This window comes from Heptranchias perlo, chromosome 4, assembly GCF_035084215.1.
Source record: "Heptranchias perlo isolate sHepPer1 chromosome 4, sHepPer1.hap1, whole genome shotgun sequence".
Classification (NCBI taxonomy): domain Eukaryota; kingdom Metazoa; phylum Chordata; class Chondrichthyes; order Hexanchiformes; family Hexanchidae; genus Heptranchias; species Heptranchias perlo.
This window is the reverse complement of record NC_090328.1, coordinates 99,987,210-100,003,935: the sequence shown is the minus strand read 5'-3', so window position 1 is coordinate 100,003,935 and position 16,726 is coordinate 99,987,210. Positions and strand designations below refer to the sequence as shown.

At 45.0% G+C, this 16,726-nt stretch overlaps 1 protein-coding gene across 2 annotated transcripts in view; it reads left to right on the top strand.

Annotated features, from left to right (window-relative positions):
* Nucleotides 1-7,815: 7,815 nt before the first annotated feature.
* LOC137321150 (CXXC-type zinc finger protein 4-like) overlaps nt 7,816-16,726 on the top strand; it is a 55,056-nt gene continuing 46,145 nt past the window's right edge. For both annotated transcript variants that reach the window (XM_067983398.1, XM_067983397.1), the window contains exons 1-2: nt 7,816-8,180; nt 14,017-14,971. In XM_067983398.1, the coding sequence (XP_067839499.1) occupies nt 14,156-14,971 (816 nt within the window). In that variant the 5' untranslated portion in view covers nt 7,816-8,180; nt 14,017-14,155. The remainder of the gene's footprint in view (nt 8,181-14,016; nt 14,972-16,726) is intronic.

Below are 16,726 nucleotides of genomic sequence, written 5' to 3'. Positions count from 1 at the left end.
TCAGCTCATTAACTGACCACAACGAGCAAGTTAAGTGCTCTCAAGTGGAACCCCGCTGGCTTTAATTGCCTGCGGGATTCCCACCAGCGGGGCTTGCGCGCGCAGCCCCGCACGTCAGCGCGGTACCCGGAAGTGGCCGGGATTTCGTCTGAATCCGGTCACGTGATCGGAGATCGGGATTTTCGGGGCCCCCCCGCTGGAAACCCGCCGGAAACCCGACCCTAAAATCGAGCCCATAGTCTCAGGATAAGGGGTCGGACATTTAGGACTGAGATGAGGAGGAATTTCTTCACTCAGAGCGCGTGACTATTTGGAATTCTCTACCCCATAGGGCTGTGGATGTTCAGTCATTGAATATATTCAAGACTGAGATCGATAGATTTTTGGACTCTAAGGGAATCAAGGGCTATGGGGATGGGGCGGGAAAGTGGAGTTGAGGTCGAAGATCAGCCAAGTTCTTATTGAATTGCGGAGCAGGCTCGAAGGGCCGTACGGCCTACTCCTGCACGTATTTCTTATGTTCTTAAACAGTGGTGTTCCCCAGGGGTCAGTATTAGGACCACTGCTCTTTTTGATATATATTAAGGACCTGGACTTGGGTATACAGGATATAATTTCAAAGTTTGCAGATGACAAGAAACTCGAAAATGTAGTAAACAATGAGGAGGGTAGTAACAGACTTCACGAGGACATAGACAGACTGGTGAAATGGGCAGACATATGGTAGATGAAATTTAACACAGAGAAGTGTAAAGTGATACATTTTGGTAGGAAGAATGAGAAGAGGCAATATATAGTAAATGGTACAATTTTACAGGGACAGAGAGACCTGTGGGCGTATGTACACAAATCTGTGAAGGTGGCAGGACAAGTTGAGAAGGCTGTTAAAAAACATCCTGGGCTTTATTAACAGAGGCATAAAGTACAAAAGCAAGGAATTTATGCTAAGATGGGGGGAGGGATCTGGTGAAAATAACATAAGTCTGAAGATAAAAGAAAAAGGAGATGAGAGTAAAGGTCAGACCAAGGTAAGGAACAAAGGTAACATAAATGGTCAGGGAACAAATACAGTTATAGAACATAAGTACAAGATGACTGTTAAAAATAAAGTGATGGGAATAATTATTAAAAACAAATTAAATTGCTGTACAGCAATGTACACAGCATCCGAAACAAAACGAGGGAACTGGAGTCAATAATTTGTAGCGAGGAGCCAGATGTAATAGGGATAACTCAAACCATGGCTACATAAAGGCAGTTAAATAGTGCAGGATATAATGTATTCAGAAAGGATAGGGAAGGAAGGGGGGTGGGGTAGCTGTACTAATTAGAGACAACATAATGGCAATAGAAAAAAGGGACCTAAATAATATTAAGATAGAACCAGAAACCATACGGATTGAGACAAAGGATAAGAAGGGATCGATCACATTAATAGGTATATTCTACAGACCATCTAATAGTGGAAGAGAAGTGGAGAAAGAAATATGTGGACAAATGTATGAAATGAGTAAAAAACATCAAATAATAATCATGGGAGATTTCAACTTGCCCCAAATAAATTGGCAAGAAGAGTTTCTTCTTACCCAGTATATGAGAAGCCCAACAAGAGAGGAATCACTGCTGGGTTTAGTAATGGGAAATGAACCAGAGCAGATAAGAGAAGTAAGTGTAGAGGAACATCTAGGCATTAGCGATCATAATATAATAAGATTTAAAATAATGATTGAGAAAGACATAAGTAAGACAAAGACCAAAGTAGTCGATTGGAAAAAAGCTAATTTTGAGGGGATGAGAATGGAAGTGGGGAAGGTAAACGGGAAAAAAATTTTGACAGACAAAGAGATAGAACAGCAGTGGGAAACTGTGATCAATAGAGTTCAGGAGCAATCTATTCCTCTGAAAAACAAGAACAAACTAGTCAATAATGAAACACTATGGATGAATAAAGAGATAATGGTAAAATTGAAACTAAAGACAAAGGCATACCCTAAATACATAGACAATAAAGGAAAGGATAACAAAAGGGAATACGAAGAGGTTAGGAAAAAAGTCAAAAAAATAATTAGGGAAGCAAAGAGAAACTACAAAATTAAATTATCAAGGAATATAAAAATAAATAGTAAAGTATTCTACAGACACATAAATAACAAAAGAAACATCGGGATAGGGATAGGGCCACTAGAGAATGCACAAGATAAACTCACAGGTAATGATGGCGAAGTGGCAGAAATATTGAATAGTTACTTTGCCTCAATATTTACCAGTGAGATTAATAAGGTGCATATGACGTTAGAAAAAGAGATAAAAAAAGATATAAAGACATTTAAGATAGAAAGGGAGTAGATAATTGATAAACTAATCAAACTTAGACAGGGTAAAACCCTTGGTCTGGATGGATTGCATCCGCGCATATTAAAATAAGTTAGGAACGAGATAGCAGAGGCACTATTACATATATATAAAAATTCATTAGAAAAGGGAATAGTGCCAGAGGATTGACGGATAGCTAATGTTATTCCTATATTTAAAAAGGGAGATAGAACAAGTCCTGGGAACTGTAGACCAGTTAGTTTAACATCGGAGGTAGGAAAGATAATGGAATTCTTACTCAAAGATGTAATAGAAAAACATTGAGAAAATGAAAATATAATAAAGAATAGTCAGCATGGATTCAGAAGGGAAAATCATGCTTGACCAACCTGATTGAATTATTTGATTAAGTAACATAAAGGGTAGATGAGGGTAATGTAGTAGATGTAATATATTTGGATTTTCAAAAGGCCTTCGATAAGGTACCACATTGTAAGCTCATGACTAAAGTCAAAGCATGTGGAGTCAGGGAACAGGTAGCAGAATGGATAGCAAGTTTGCTACAAATCAGTAAAGAGAGTAGGGGTTAAGGGTAGCTACTCAGACTGGGAAAAGGTGGGAAGTAGTGTTCTGCAGGGATCGGTGGTGGGACCAATAGCGTTCATAATTTACATTAACGATTTGGACTCAGGAATCGGAAGTACAATTTCAAAATTTGTGGACGACAACAAATTGGGGGGTGTAGTTAATACAAAGGAAGAATGTGTCAAAATGCAAGAAGACATTAATAAACTTGCAGAATGGGTGTGTAATTGGCAAATGAATTTCAATATAGATAAGTGTGAGGTGGTGCATCTTGATAGGAAGAATAAGGAGGCCACATACTGCTTGGATAATAAGAGTCTAAACAGGATAGAGGAGCAAAGGAGTCGCGGGGTACAGGTACACGAATCACTAAAAGTAGCAACACAGGTTACTAAGGCCATAAAAAAGGCAAACCAAGCCCTGGGGTTCATTTCTAGAGGGATATAATTGAAAAGCAGAGAAGTTATGTTAAATGTATCAGACCACACTTGGAGTACTGTGCACAGTTCTGGTCTCCATATTATAAAAAGAATATAGAGGCATTGGAGAAGGTGCAAAAAAGATTCATAAGGATGATACCTGAAGTGAGAGGGTATACTTATCAGGAAAGTCTGAACAGGCTGGGGCTCTTTTCTCTAGAAAAGAGAAGGCTGAGGGGTGACCCGATAGAGGTCTTTAAGATAATGAAAGGGTTTGATAGGGTGGACATAGGGAAAATGTTTCCATATGTGAGGGAGTCCAAAACTAGAGGTCATAAATATAAGATAGTCACTAATAAATCCAATAGGGAATTCAGGAGAAACATCTTTACCCAAAGAGTGGTAAGAAAGTGGAACACACTACCACAAGGAGTCGTTGAGGCAAAGAGCAAAGATGCATTTAAAGGAAAGCTAGATAAACACACGAGGGAGAAAGGAATAGAAGGACGTGCTGATAGGGTTAGATGAAATAGGGAGGGAGGAAGTTTGTGTAGAGCATAAACGGTGGCATTGGCCAGTTGGGTCGAATGGCCTGTTTCTGTGCTGTAGACTCGACGTAACTTGATGTAACTCGATTTAAACCTTTCTAAAACACTTGTTAGGCATCAGCTGGAGTATTGTGTTCAATTCAGGGCACCATACTTTGGGAAAGATGTGAAGGCCTTAGAGAGGGTGCAGAAGAGATTTACTAGAATGGTACTAGGGATGAGGGACTTCTGTTATGTGGAAAGACTAGAAAAGCTGGGGTTGTTCTCCTTAGAGCAGAGAATGTTAAGAGGAGATTTGATAGTGGTGTTCAACATCATGAACGGTTTTGATAGAGTAAATAAGGAGAAACTGTTTCCAGTGGCAGAAGGGTCAGTAACCAGAGGACACAGATTGAAGATGATTGGCAAAAGAGCCAGAGGCAACATGAGGAAACATTTTTTTATGCAGCGAGTTATTATGATCTGGAATGCACTGTCTGAAAGGGTGGTGGATGCAGATTCAATAATAACTTTCAAAAGGGAATTAGATAAATACTTGAAGGGAAAACATTTATAGGGCTATGGGAAAAGAGCAGGCGAGTGGGAACAATTGGACAGTTCTATCAAAGAGCCGGCACAGACATGATGGGCCTAATGTCCTCCTTCTGTGCTGTATCGTACTATCTTGCTACTACAACCTTGAATGTTGACATCGTTTCTACCACTAATCCTGGGAGTGAATTTCACAGTCTCACATCCCTCTGTGTAAAGAAGTTTCTCCTGCCATCTGTTCTAAGTCATAGAATCATAGAAGGATTACAGCGTGGAAGGAGGCCATTCGGCCCATCGAGTCCGTGTCGGCTCTATGCAAGAGCAATCCAGCTAGTTCCACTCCCCGCCCTGACCCCGTAGCCCTGCAATTTTTTTCCTTTCAAGTGGTTATCCAATTCCCTTTTGAAAGCCACGATTGAATCTGCCTCCACCACCCACTCTGGCAGTACACTCCAGATCCTAACCACTCGCTGTGTAAAAACGTTTTTCCTCATGTCACCTTTGGTTCTTTTGCCAATCACCTTAAATCTACGTCCTCTGGTTCTTGACCCTTCCTCCAGTGGGAACAGTTTTCCTCTACCTACTCTGTTCAGACCCCACATGATTTTGAATACCTCTATCAAATCTCTGTTCCAAGGAGAACAGCCCCGGTTTCTCCAGCCTATCCATGTAACTAAAGTCCCTCATCCCTGGAATCATTCTAGTGAATTTCTTCTGCACCCTCTCTAAGGCCTTCATATCCTTCCTAAAGTGCAGTGCCCAGAACTGGACTCAATACTCCAGTTGTAGCTGAACCAGTGTTTTATGAGGGTTCATCCTGACTTCCTTGCTTTTGTACTCTATGCCTCTATTTATAAAGCCCAGGATCCCGAATGCTTCTTTAACCGCTTTGTCAACCTGCCCTGCCACCTTCAACGATTTGTGTACATATACCCCTAGATCTGTCTGTTCCTGAACCCTTTTTAGAATTGTGCCCTTTAGTTTATATGGTCTCTCCTCATTCTTCCTACCAAAATGTATCATTTTGCATTTTTCTGCATAAAATTTCATCTTCCACATATTTGCCCATGCCACCAGCCCGTCTATATCCTCTTGAAGTCTATCACTATCCTCTTCACTGTTCACTACACTTCCAAGTTTTGTGTCATCTGCAAATTTGTAAATTGTGCCCTGTACACCCAAGTCCAAGTCATTAATATATATCAAGAAAAGCAGTGGTCCTAGTACCGACCCCTGGGGAACACCACAGTACACCTTCCTCCAGTCCGAGAAACAATCGTTCACCACTACTCTCTGTTTCCTGTTACTTAGCCAATTCTGTATCCATGCTGCTACTGCCACTTTTATTCCATGGGTTTCAATCTTGATGATAAGCCTATTATGCGGCACTTTATCAAACGCCTTTTGAAAGTCCATATACACCATATCAACTGCATTGCCCTCGTCGACCCTCTCTGTTACTTCATCAGGAAACTCTTATCAAGTTACTTAAACACGATTTGCCTTTAACAAATCCGTGCTGGTTTTCCCTAATCAATCCACATTTGTCCGAGTGACTGTTAATTCTGTCCCGTATTATTGTTTCTAAAATGTCCCCCCCACTGAGGTTAAACTGACTGGCCTATAGTTGCTGGGTTTATCTTTACACCTTTCTTGAACAAGGGTGTAACATTTGCAATTTTCAAGTCATCTGGCACCACCCTCGTATCTACGGATGTTTGGAAGATTACGGCCAGTACCTCCGCAATTTCCACCCTTACTTCCCTCAGCAACCTAGGATGCATCCCATCCGGATGGGTGACTTATCTACTTTAAGTACAGCTAGCCTTTCTAGTACCTCCTCTTTATCAGTTTTTAGTCCATCCAGTATCTCAACTAAATCTTCCTTTACTGAGACTCTAGCAGCACCTTGTTCCTTGACAGATGCAAAGTACTCGTTTAGTACCTCAGCCATGCCCTCTGCCTCCATGAGTAGATCTCCTTTTTGGTCCCTATTTGGTCCCACCCCTCTTACTACCCGTTTACTGTTTACATGCCTACAGAAGACTTTTGGATTCCCTTTTATGTTTGCTGCCAGTCTATTCTCATACTCTCTCTTTGCCCCTCTTATTTACTTTTTCACTTTCCCTTTGAACTTTCTGTATTCAGCCTGGTTCTCACTTGTGTTATCAAACTGACATCTGTCATACGCCCCTATTTTCTGCTTCATCTTACTCTCTATCTCTTCTGTCATCCAGGGAGCTCCTGCTTTAGTTGCCCTACCTTTCTGCCTCATGGGAATGTACCTAGACTGTACCCGAATAATCTCCCCCTTAAAGCCCGCCCATTGTTCAATTACAGTTTTGCCTGCCAATCTTTGATTCCAATTTACTTGGGCCAGATCTGTTCTCATCTCACTGAAATTGGCCCTCCTCCAATTCAGTATTTTTACTTTAGAGTGGTCCGTGTCCTTTTCCATAGCTATTCTAAACCTTATGATACTATGATCGCTGTTCCTTAAATGTTCCCCCACTGACACTTGCTCCACTTGCCCCGTCTCATTCCCCAGAACCAAATCCAGTAATGTCTTCTTTCTCCTTGGACTGGAAACGTAGTGGTCGAGACAGTTCTCCTGAACACACGTCAAAAATTCCTCCCCCTCTTTGCCCTTTATATTATTACTAGCCCAGTCTATATTAGGATAGTTGAAGTCCCCCATTATCACTACCCTATGGCTTTTGCACCCATCTGTAATTTCCCTCCAAATTTGCTACTCTATATCCTTCCCACTAGTTGGTGGCCTAAAAAATACACCCAGTAGTGTAATGGCACCTTTATTGTTTCTTAACCTCACCAGGATATCTCGTCTCTTACATTTAATCTTGTATCAACGTCACGTCGCTCTGGAACGGTTTTTGGCCGCACAACTGGACACTGGTCCATCAATCCTTGACCTGCACTGCCCACATGCCCCCTGCCCAGGCTCAGTGTGCTGGTTGACACTTCATTGTGGACATTGAGTTGAATCAGCCTCACAGCCAATGGGATGCTCCAAGACCGATACATTTTAACACAGAAGAAGCCAATCGGAGCTCACTGGAGCCGGCGCACAGTGGCCAATCAGAATCATGCGATAAATAAGAGGTCGCCCAATCAGCGTGCAGGAATACTTGCCGAGAACCAATGGGCGGCTCGGTCCCCGGGACAGGGAGACAGGAGACGGAATGGAGCAAAACAAAACCCGGCCGGGAGCGCGGAACGGAGCCCGTGCGGGGAGCGGAGCCCGTGCGGGGAGCGCGGAACAGAGTCCGTGCGGGGAGCGCGGAACGGAGGAGGGCAGCGGAGCCTGTGCGGGGGGCGGGGAGCGCGGAACGGAGCCCGTGCGGGGAGCACGGAACGGAGTCCGTGCGGGGAGCGGGGAGCGGAGTCCGTGCGGGGAGCGGGGAGCGCGGAACGGAGCCCGTGCGGGGAGCGCGGAACGGAGCCCGTGCGGGGAGCGGAGCCTGTGCGGGGAGCGCGGAACGGAGGAGGGCAACGGAGCCCGTGCGGGAGCGCGGAACGGAGCCCGTGCGGGGAGCGGGGAGCGCGGAACGGAGGAGGGCAGCGGAGCCCGTGCGGGGAGCGCGGAACGGAGCCCGTGCGGGGAACGGAGGAGGGCAGCGGAGCCTGTGCGGGGGGGCAGCGGAGCGGAGGAGGGTAACCCGCGGAGCCGGTGCGGGGAGCAGTGGAGTGAGCAGCGGAGGAGGGGGCTATCTGCCTTCATTTCCTTCGTAGTTTTCCTGGATGGCGCGGAGTTTGGTCTCAGGTAGGAGCGGGGGATGTGTGTCCGGGGTGAGCCGGGGGGCTGTCCGGGGCTGTCTCTCTGACACGGGTTCAGCCTCTCTCCTCGGTGTCCTAAGGGGGTGATGTTCGGTTCCTCCGGCTTCTGTCTCCTTCCAGTTGCCGCGGCTGGTGCTCGAAGCGTTGGACGGTGGCAGCACAACCTGCCTCTGGCTGCTGTATATGTGGAGCGCGGCTCTTATGATCTCAGCCCCTCGCTCCCTGCCTCCCACCTCTCACTGACAGCTCCCTTACCATCAGCACTGACCAGACCCTGGTCCTGGCTTCAACAAGGTGACCTTTTGATATCGGTCACTTAAAAAAGATCAGTGTTTAAATGGTACAACTTAGGATGCCTTTCAGCACATGTGAAGAGACTGATTATTATTAACTTGCTTTCCCTCCTTTCAGTTGCTGATGAAGCTCAGTGTATGTGTTATCGTTAAATGGGTTTGTAATATGTGTCATTCCGTATATTTTTCTAACACTGCACAAGGGGAGTGCAGCACTGTCCAATAGTCTGGGTTGGTCACGTTCTGACTGGCCTCAGGCACTCCATCACTACCCTATGTTGTATGTTGCCAGAAAAACCTTGCAGTTATATAGCTCGTATCAGGATGTTCCAAAGAACTTCACAGCCAATGAAGTATTTTTGAAATGTAGTCACTTATTGTAATGTAGGGAAACGCGGCAGTCAATTTGCACATAGCAAGGTCCCACAAACGGCAATGAGTTAAATATCTGATTTCTTTTTAGTGATGTTGGTTATTGAGGGATAAATGTTGGCCAGGACAGCTGGAGAACTTCCCTGCTCTTCTTTGAGTAGTGCTATGAGATTTTTTATGTCCATGTGAGAGGATTAAATGTTTCATCTGCTTAATGTCTCATCCAAAAGACAGCACAGCACTTCACTGAAGAGTCGCCAAGATTATGTACTCAAGTCCTGGACTTGAACCCATGGCCTTCTGACTTAGAGGCAAAAGTACTACCACTGAACCAAGGCTGACACCTGTAAGGGCATGCTGCACTGTCAGAGGTACTGCACTTAGATGAGATGTTAAACTGCTGCTCTGGTAGCTGAGGTGGCTATAGGAATATGCAGTACTGGAAAAGACCAGTGGTTTGAATCATATTGTTGATTCTTTCACCAAAAAGTGTCGATGCTCCCTCTTGAATTTGCTGATCCTGTCCACCTCCCATGTGTCTTGGGGCAGTCTGTTCCACCTCCTCTGAGTGAAGTAAATTCTAAGCTGTTGTTCACCTTCCCTCCCCTGGTTGTTTGAGATCCTGTGACATGGTTGCAGGACTGGGCCAATCTGTCAAAGCTCAACATCCAGAATAAGAATGTGTACATTGATGAAGAGACACATGTTTTAAGAAGTGAACTCACTAATATTTTCATGTAACTTCAACTCGTACAAATGTGGAATGCAAGAAATGTTGAAACCTAGCACTTCAGCACGACTATCAACATAGTTTGCAATTATTTGCTTAAAATCTGGATTCTACACTCTTGTGCCCCAGTCTGAAGCAATTGTTTCCTTTTTAATGTCCTTTCTGTATCATTCCCCTTCTCTGACTCAGTCTCATTTTCTCTCTGCCTCTCTCCTTGTCTTCTCTGTCTGTCCCCTGCCTCTTCTCCTCCCACGCTTTTCTCCCCCTATTCCCTACATCCTCTCCTCCCCCTCCCCACTATTTGCCCCCTCCATCTTCCTTCTGCTTGCCTCTCCCTTCATATCAATAGTATATGTTATTGCTTCCTCAGAAGTTAATGCTGGTTTTCCATTGAGTGCTGACTATGTATGGAGCTTGAGGGAACTGAAGGTTCTTCAACTATTTGAGGGGAAAGGCAGAAGGCAAGATGGCTTCTGGAAGGCATGGACTACTCGCTCCAATTGTGCCCAATAACACCTTTGCCAAACTCCCAGACCCCACAACAGAGGGCCAAGAAAGAATATAATAGAGCAAACTTCTAGTCTCTTAAAGCAGCACTTTTAATGTGTGTTCCTCTGGTAAAATGAGGTATGTTAGATGCACACTATTGCACTGAAAGCTGAGTCTGCATGAGGTTCAGCAAAGCAGGCCTCAGGAAAAGAATGAAGTGTAGTATGTGTCTCCTGCAGCCAGACAGTGCCCCACGCCTTGTCCATAAGAAAGCAGAACTTTGTACGTACATTTTAATTAAAATGGCCTGGCTTTTTTGGGCACCAGAATAAGCTGTTTGAACTATTGCACTCTGTTCCTTCTCACGTAATATTCCTGAGTGATACTCTGCTGAAAGGGATAGGTATAGAAACTTCCTGGGGACCTGCTGGTGATTCCAATGATTGTGTAACTCTACATGTTGCCGACCCAGAATGTTCTGCCAGCTTGGTAGGAATAGCCTGTCCTATTCAGGATGTGAAGACCTGCGTGCTTTGGGGTGCTTCACCTGTCACTTGCCCAGTGACAGCTGCTGGCCAGGGACTGACAGATACTTGGGAGCTCCTGCACACAATGGACATTTGTGGCCACCGATGAGAACGAAGACTTACAAAGCCTCCAAAATCCTTTGTTGATGACAGTCCCTAATAATATGTTTCAAACGCATCTAAGTGGCCTTTAGCATCTCTTTGCCTGTGGACCTCAATGTTTTGGCATCAGCAGCAGCAAACATTTCTGTGAGATGCTTTCGCTGTGCTCACTGATTCCATGCCTGAGGTCTCCCCTGCATAGCCTTTGATGCTGGATGCTGCTCAATGGCAGTCTGCAGAGCAGACGTCTCGCATTGCATAACATTATACAACTGGGTGGCAGAATCTGCAAATCTAGCCAAGCCAGCTCACATCATCTTGTAGAATGAGACAGCTGCCTTGCTCACTAGTTTCATCAGCTCCCAGGCCAAAATCACAAAGCAACAGAGCCCATGGCTATACTGCACATCTGCACAGCAGCAGTCAACTCATCTCCTCTGCCTCTTCCTTACACACGATCAATGCCTTGCACTGTATTTCACTTCTCAAACTGATCACCCTCTGAGAGGTGTGTGTCTCTGAGCTGGCATCTGTACAAGCTACGCGAGTGCTGCGAAGTCCCAAGGTGAGTACCTCTGGCATGCACTTCCTGCTCTTGGGTGCGTGGCCTTTTTGTTTTTTTTTTAAAAAGGCACAGGATGATCATATATTTTTTTTATTCATTCATGGGATGTGGGTGTCGCTGGCAAGGCCAGCATTTATTGCCCATCCCTCATTGCCCTTGAGAAGGTGGTGGTGAGCTGCCTTCTTGAACTGCTGCAGTCCGTGTGGTGAAAGTTCTCCCAAAGTGATGTTAGGTAGGGAGTTCCAGGATTTTGACCCAGCGACGATGAAGGAACGGCGATATATTTCCAAGTCGGGATGGTGTGTGACTTGGAGGGGAACGTGCAGGTGGTGTTGTTCCCATGTGCCTGCTGCCCTTGTCCTTCTAGATGGTAGAGGTTGTGGGTTTGGGAGGTGCTGTCGAAGAAGCCTTGGCTAGTTGCTGCAGTGCATCCTGTAGATGGTATACACTGCAGCCACAGTGCGCCGGTGGTGGAGGGAGTGAATGTTTAGGGTGGTGGATGGGGTGCCAATCAATCATGCTTTGTCCCACACAATGTTAGCTGTGGCTCAGTGGTAGCACTCTTGCTTCTGAGTCAGATGAGATCTTAAACCAAGACCCCATCTGCCCTCTCAAGTGGAGGTAAAAGATCCCATGGCACTATTGGAGGAAGAGCTGGGAGTTCTCTCCGGTGTCCTGGCCAATATTTATCCCTCAATCAACATCACTAAACAGATTATCTGGTCATTATCTCATTGACATTTGTGCACCCTTGCTTTGTGCAATTTATGCTGCTGCATTTACAACAGTGACTGCAATTCAGAAAGTACTTAATTGGCTGTGAAGTGCTTTGGGACATTCTGAGATCGTGAAAGGCGCTATAAACACAACAACAACTACAACTTGCATTTAGACAGCACCTTTAGCGTAGTAAAATGTCCCAAGGCACTTCACAGGAGCGTTATCAAACAAAATTTCACATTTCTTTAAAAGAAAGGAGAAATCACAGAAAGTAAGACTTGCATTTATATAGTGCCTTTCACAATCTCAGAACTTTCCAAAGCACATCACAGGCAGTGAATTACTTTTGAAGTTTTGTCACTATTATGGTAGGTAAATGCAGCAGCCATTTGACCCTTGAAGCCCAAACAACTCAATCCCATTTGTGCTTCTAGTTCTTATTTGGTTTATCCTATTTCAATTTGGTCCACCAACACCTCAATTTTAAAATTCTCATCCTCATGTTCAAATCCCTCCATGGCCTCACCCCTCCCTATCTCCATAACTCCTCCAGCTCTACAAACCTTTGAGAAATCTGCATTTCTCCAATTCTGGCCTCCACTTTCTTCACCCCACCATTGGCGGCTGTGACTTCAGGCGTCTAAGCCCTAAGCTCTGGAATTCCTCTACACCTCTTCAGCTTTAAGATGCTGCTTAAAACCTACCTTTTTGACCAAGCATTTGGTCACATGTCCTAAAGGCTCGGTGTTTAATTTTGCCTGATTACGCTCCTGTGAAGCACCTTGGAACGTTTTACTACGTTAATGGCGCTAGATAAATGCAAGTTGTTGAACAGAACATAGCTTTCAGTGAAATTCATAATGTTCCTTGTAACGTGGAAAATAGTGTCCTGTTAGTGGGACAAATTCCCTTTACAGATAAGCAAAATCAATTAAACAAGTCAGTTCTGTCCTTAGGAAGTGATACCTCTCCCTCTGATTGTTTTCAATTCAAACTTCTGCAGCCTGAGCTTGTGTTCCAGTTAGGCAATGCTTGACTTCTAACCCTCCCCAGATCTTCATGTTGGTGATTCGTCAGTTGAGCTGTCAATGATACTTGAGATTGCCTTTGTAGGTGTATATTCCCCCCACCCCCCGCCCCTCCACTGGACTCAAATGAATTGGACAATTGCAACATATTACATGTGAATGTTACTGGGATGTATTAATGGACTCCATTGTCTTAAAACTGACATGGTATGCAAGGAACGCTATTTCTGACAGATATTTCGTCTGGTCCCAGCTGCTGGGCCAAATACGCTTTCCCAGATAGCTTGTATTGTGTGTGGCTTGAACCTCTTGTAAGCTGAATTTAACTTCAAAGTCAGTATCTTAGCAGAAATTCATCCCAGACCAAATAGTCCTGAAACGTGACGGTGGTTAAATCCTAAATCAAAACACCAAGATCTGTTGGTTTCAGCGAGGAGAGATATCTGCAAATTAATGGATTTAAACTTCACGTGTGCCTCTCCGAGATTAAGCGGCCGACGAGCGCACCCTTGGCCTGGAGTGTCATCTGAAAAATCTCTCCCTCCAGATATTGCTCCCTGTTTAGCCAGAAGGAGAACAATTTATGTAACAGCAGATGTGAGCGCCGTGTTTGTGTAATTTTCATTACTGTATCACTATTTTTTCCACTCCCTGGACTCTGTGTGCCACTAAACGCCTGAGGGCTTCCATCAAGACCCCATTTCTCCCCGGTGAGGGCAGGCCAGTTGAAAGAACTGCCGAGTCTGCTCAGCACACTCTATTCCTGACCATCTTTGGCAAATCTGAAACCCAGAACCTTTTCACTAAAACTACCAGACCATCAGAGCAGTATATCAGAATAAACTAATCAACTCAAAAAAGGGGGGTTGGACCCATCAGCTGTTTATGCCTTGTACTAAATACAGTACACACTGTAACAACGTTATGATCTGCCTTGCACATTTTTAGTTCTTAGCTTCCAGATTTTAACGTTAGCCTCTGTGTGTTTTGTTTCAGTGCTACGAGCAGCTTGCTTCACTTAAAAAGATATAATAAGCCGAAAGTCTGACACATTGACAGTACTGTGAGCCACACACGCTCGGCAGTAAGGGAAGTTCCCTGGGAGGTCTGTCACGCTGTTGGTTTGAACAGAGCTATGTCTTGTGAAAGAGGCATTGTTTGCACTGAGAACACTTGCGACGAAAAGCCGCACAATGGGAAGGAAAAGGATGAAGTAAACGTCGTGGTGGTGGATTCTGATTCCGAAGACGAAAGTTACAGGCTTTCAGCAAATTGCAGCAAAACTAACCGATCGCCTAGGCAGGCTGCAGAGGGACCGTGCACAGTGACACCAGTCTTTCCTAACGCCAGATTAGGCGGATCACTTTGGAATAATGACACTGCCGTGCTCTGGGGAAGGAAACCGGCTCCAATAAATTCTAATAGGACCCATGTGCATAGAAGTGACTCACAGAGGCCGGGGAAGAGTGACAGGCTGCCAGGGACTTTGCAAATTGTGCATAATGATCCAGTCACTACCTCGTCTCCCGAACACAGCAAAACTTCAGCTGGGGATTACACGAACGAGGCTGAATGCAGTGCTTCCGAAGCGGAGCTAATGGCTCTTCAGGAGCGTGCTGGGGCTTTCTCTACATTTCCAGCTCTGGGGGCTATCTCCTTGCCCCCAGGGATCATCATCATGACAGCCCTGCACTCTCCCGCCGCCCTCGCGGCGATGTCAGACGGCGCGCTGCAGCTTGCCAGCCTGACAGATTGCCCCCTGCACCATGTGACGGGAGCCGGCGGACACCCCGCCAAGAAGAAGCGGAAAAGGTGCGGGGTGTGCGCGCCCTGCAGGAGGTTGATCAACTGCGGAGAGTGCAGCAGCTGCAGGAATCGCAAAACCGGCCACCAAATCTGCAAACTACGGAAATGTGAAGAGCTGAAGAAAAAACCAGGCTCTTCACCAGAGGTAGAGTAAGACGATCGGGGGGGAAAAAAACCCCGGTCGGAACGCAGGAGTATCTTAACTGTATCATCAGTCGTACAAACGTTGCAATTTGTTGAGAGCATTTTAATTAGTTGAGGTGATGAACCTGTTTCTAAATGGAGAATTCTAAATGGAGAATTAAATACAGTGGAGATCTAAACTGTTGTGCAGCTTCCTCCGGCTGCATTTGTTTCATTTTCCTTGGATGTGCTGTAATTATATAGAATGGAGAGATAGCGGGGAGAAGGACTCCATATGGAACTGTTGGCTAGAGTGAATTACAATTATGAGTGGTGTAGGGCAGGACTGTTCAAAGTGCATTCAAGCTCAGGCAATTCAGTCCCAGTCGTTTAAATTTGGGCTGCGTTTACTAGCAACGTCGTATCCACTCCGTGTACAAGTGTACAGACAACACAGGGAAGTAAGAGGTGTAACTGGACACCACTCACCCAGCACGCTGACTGGAATGTGTAATTTGATCCAGTCAGGCTGGAGGCAGGCAAGTTCTATGCTAACACCCTTGAGTTCAGTCAACGCACAGTGCTAACTTTGTTGCTTATTGGCTTGTCCTGCTTGAATTTTATGGGTTTGGAGTTTTGGAAAGGGGCTGCCCTTAGCGCTGTTGCCTCATTGGTAGATAAATCCTAAATCAGAACACTGAGATCTGTTAGCATCAGCAACTGAAGATAGCTGCAGGTTAATGAGAATGTAGATTTATAATTTATCTGTGGACCCTGAGACTCCATGGTACGCAGCTATGGGACCCACCAAGACAAAAGCTTGGACACCCTTGGTCTAGGGTTAGTGTTGGGCAATATTTACAGGTGTGGCAAAGTGACTGGTTCATACACTAGTCCTAATCCACCCACTGACCATGTGTTACAAGTGGAAAGTAGACTTGTGAGTCGGAAGCAGGTTGATTTAGCGTCTGAAAGGGAAACAATGGGGTAATTTATCGAGTACAGGGCAACCAGGAATCCCTTCATGCCAATGGATGGGAAATCGGGGTCATTGCGCCCATTTCTTTCTAATACGTGTTGGCCGCGGGCAAGACTCTTGGCTGCTGGGTGCGTACTTGGAAAACGTAGGCTGATTGGTCAATGTTTCGGCGCTTAACTCTGTGTTACTTTGTATGATTTTATATATGGAGTTATGTTTGACACCTACTGTATATTGGGGACCTCAATATTGGGCTGAGTGCTGTGGGGGAGAACAAGCAGTAGATTGGAAACAATAGGCTAATGTGGTACTTCTCTCTATTGAAAAAAGAGGGAGAAATCAGACAGAGACAACTATTGACCCATTAGTCTTCAATCCTGTGTAAAATAATGGAATTGATTATCAGGTGTAGACTTGGTTATTGTACAGAAAGTCATCTAGTAAACAGTAGTCACCATAGATTCAGAAGGGGAAGACCCTGCCTGATGATCCTTCTTGACTTCCTAAAGGAAGCGATAACCCAAGTGGACAGTGGTTAAACCTAGTGGTGTTACTAGATTTCCAGAAGGATTTTTGACAAGGTTCCACAAGAAAGGCTGTTGGTCAAACTCAAAGCAATGGAGATTCATCTTGGGAATGGATAAGAAATTGGCTGAAAGGTAGAAAATGATGGTTAGATGTTAGAGGAGCTATGTGGGGCATGGTGGGAAATTCAGCACGGGGTCCTCTGGTGCTCAGTATTGGAATCACTATTGTTTTTAATTTACATCAGTGATTTCAGCCCTGATTCAAACTTGG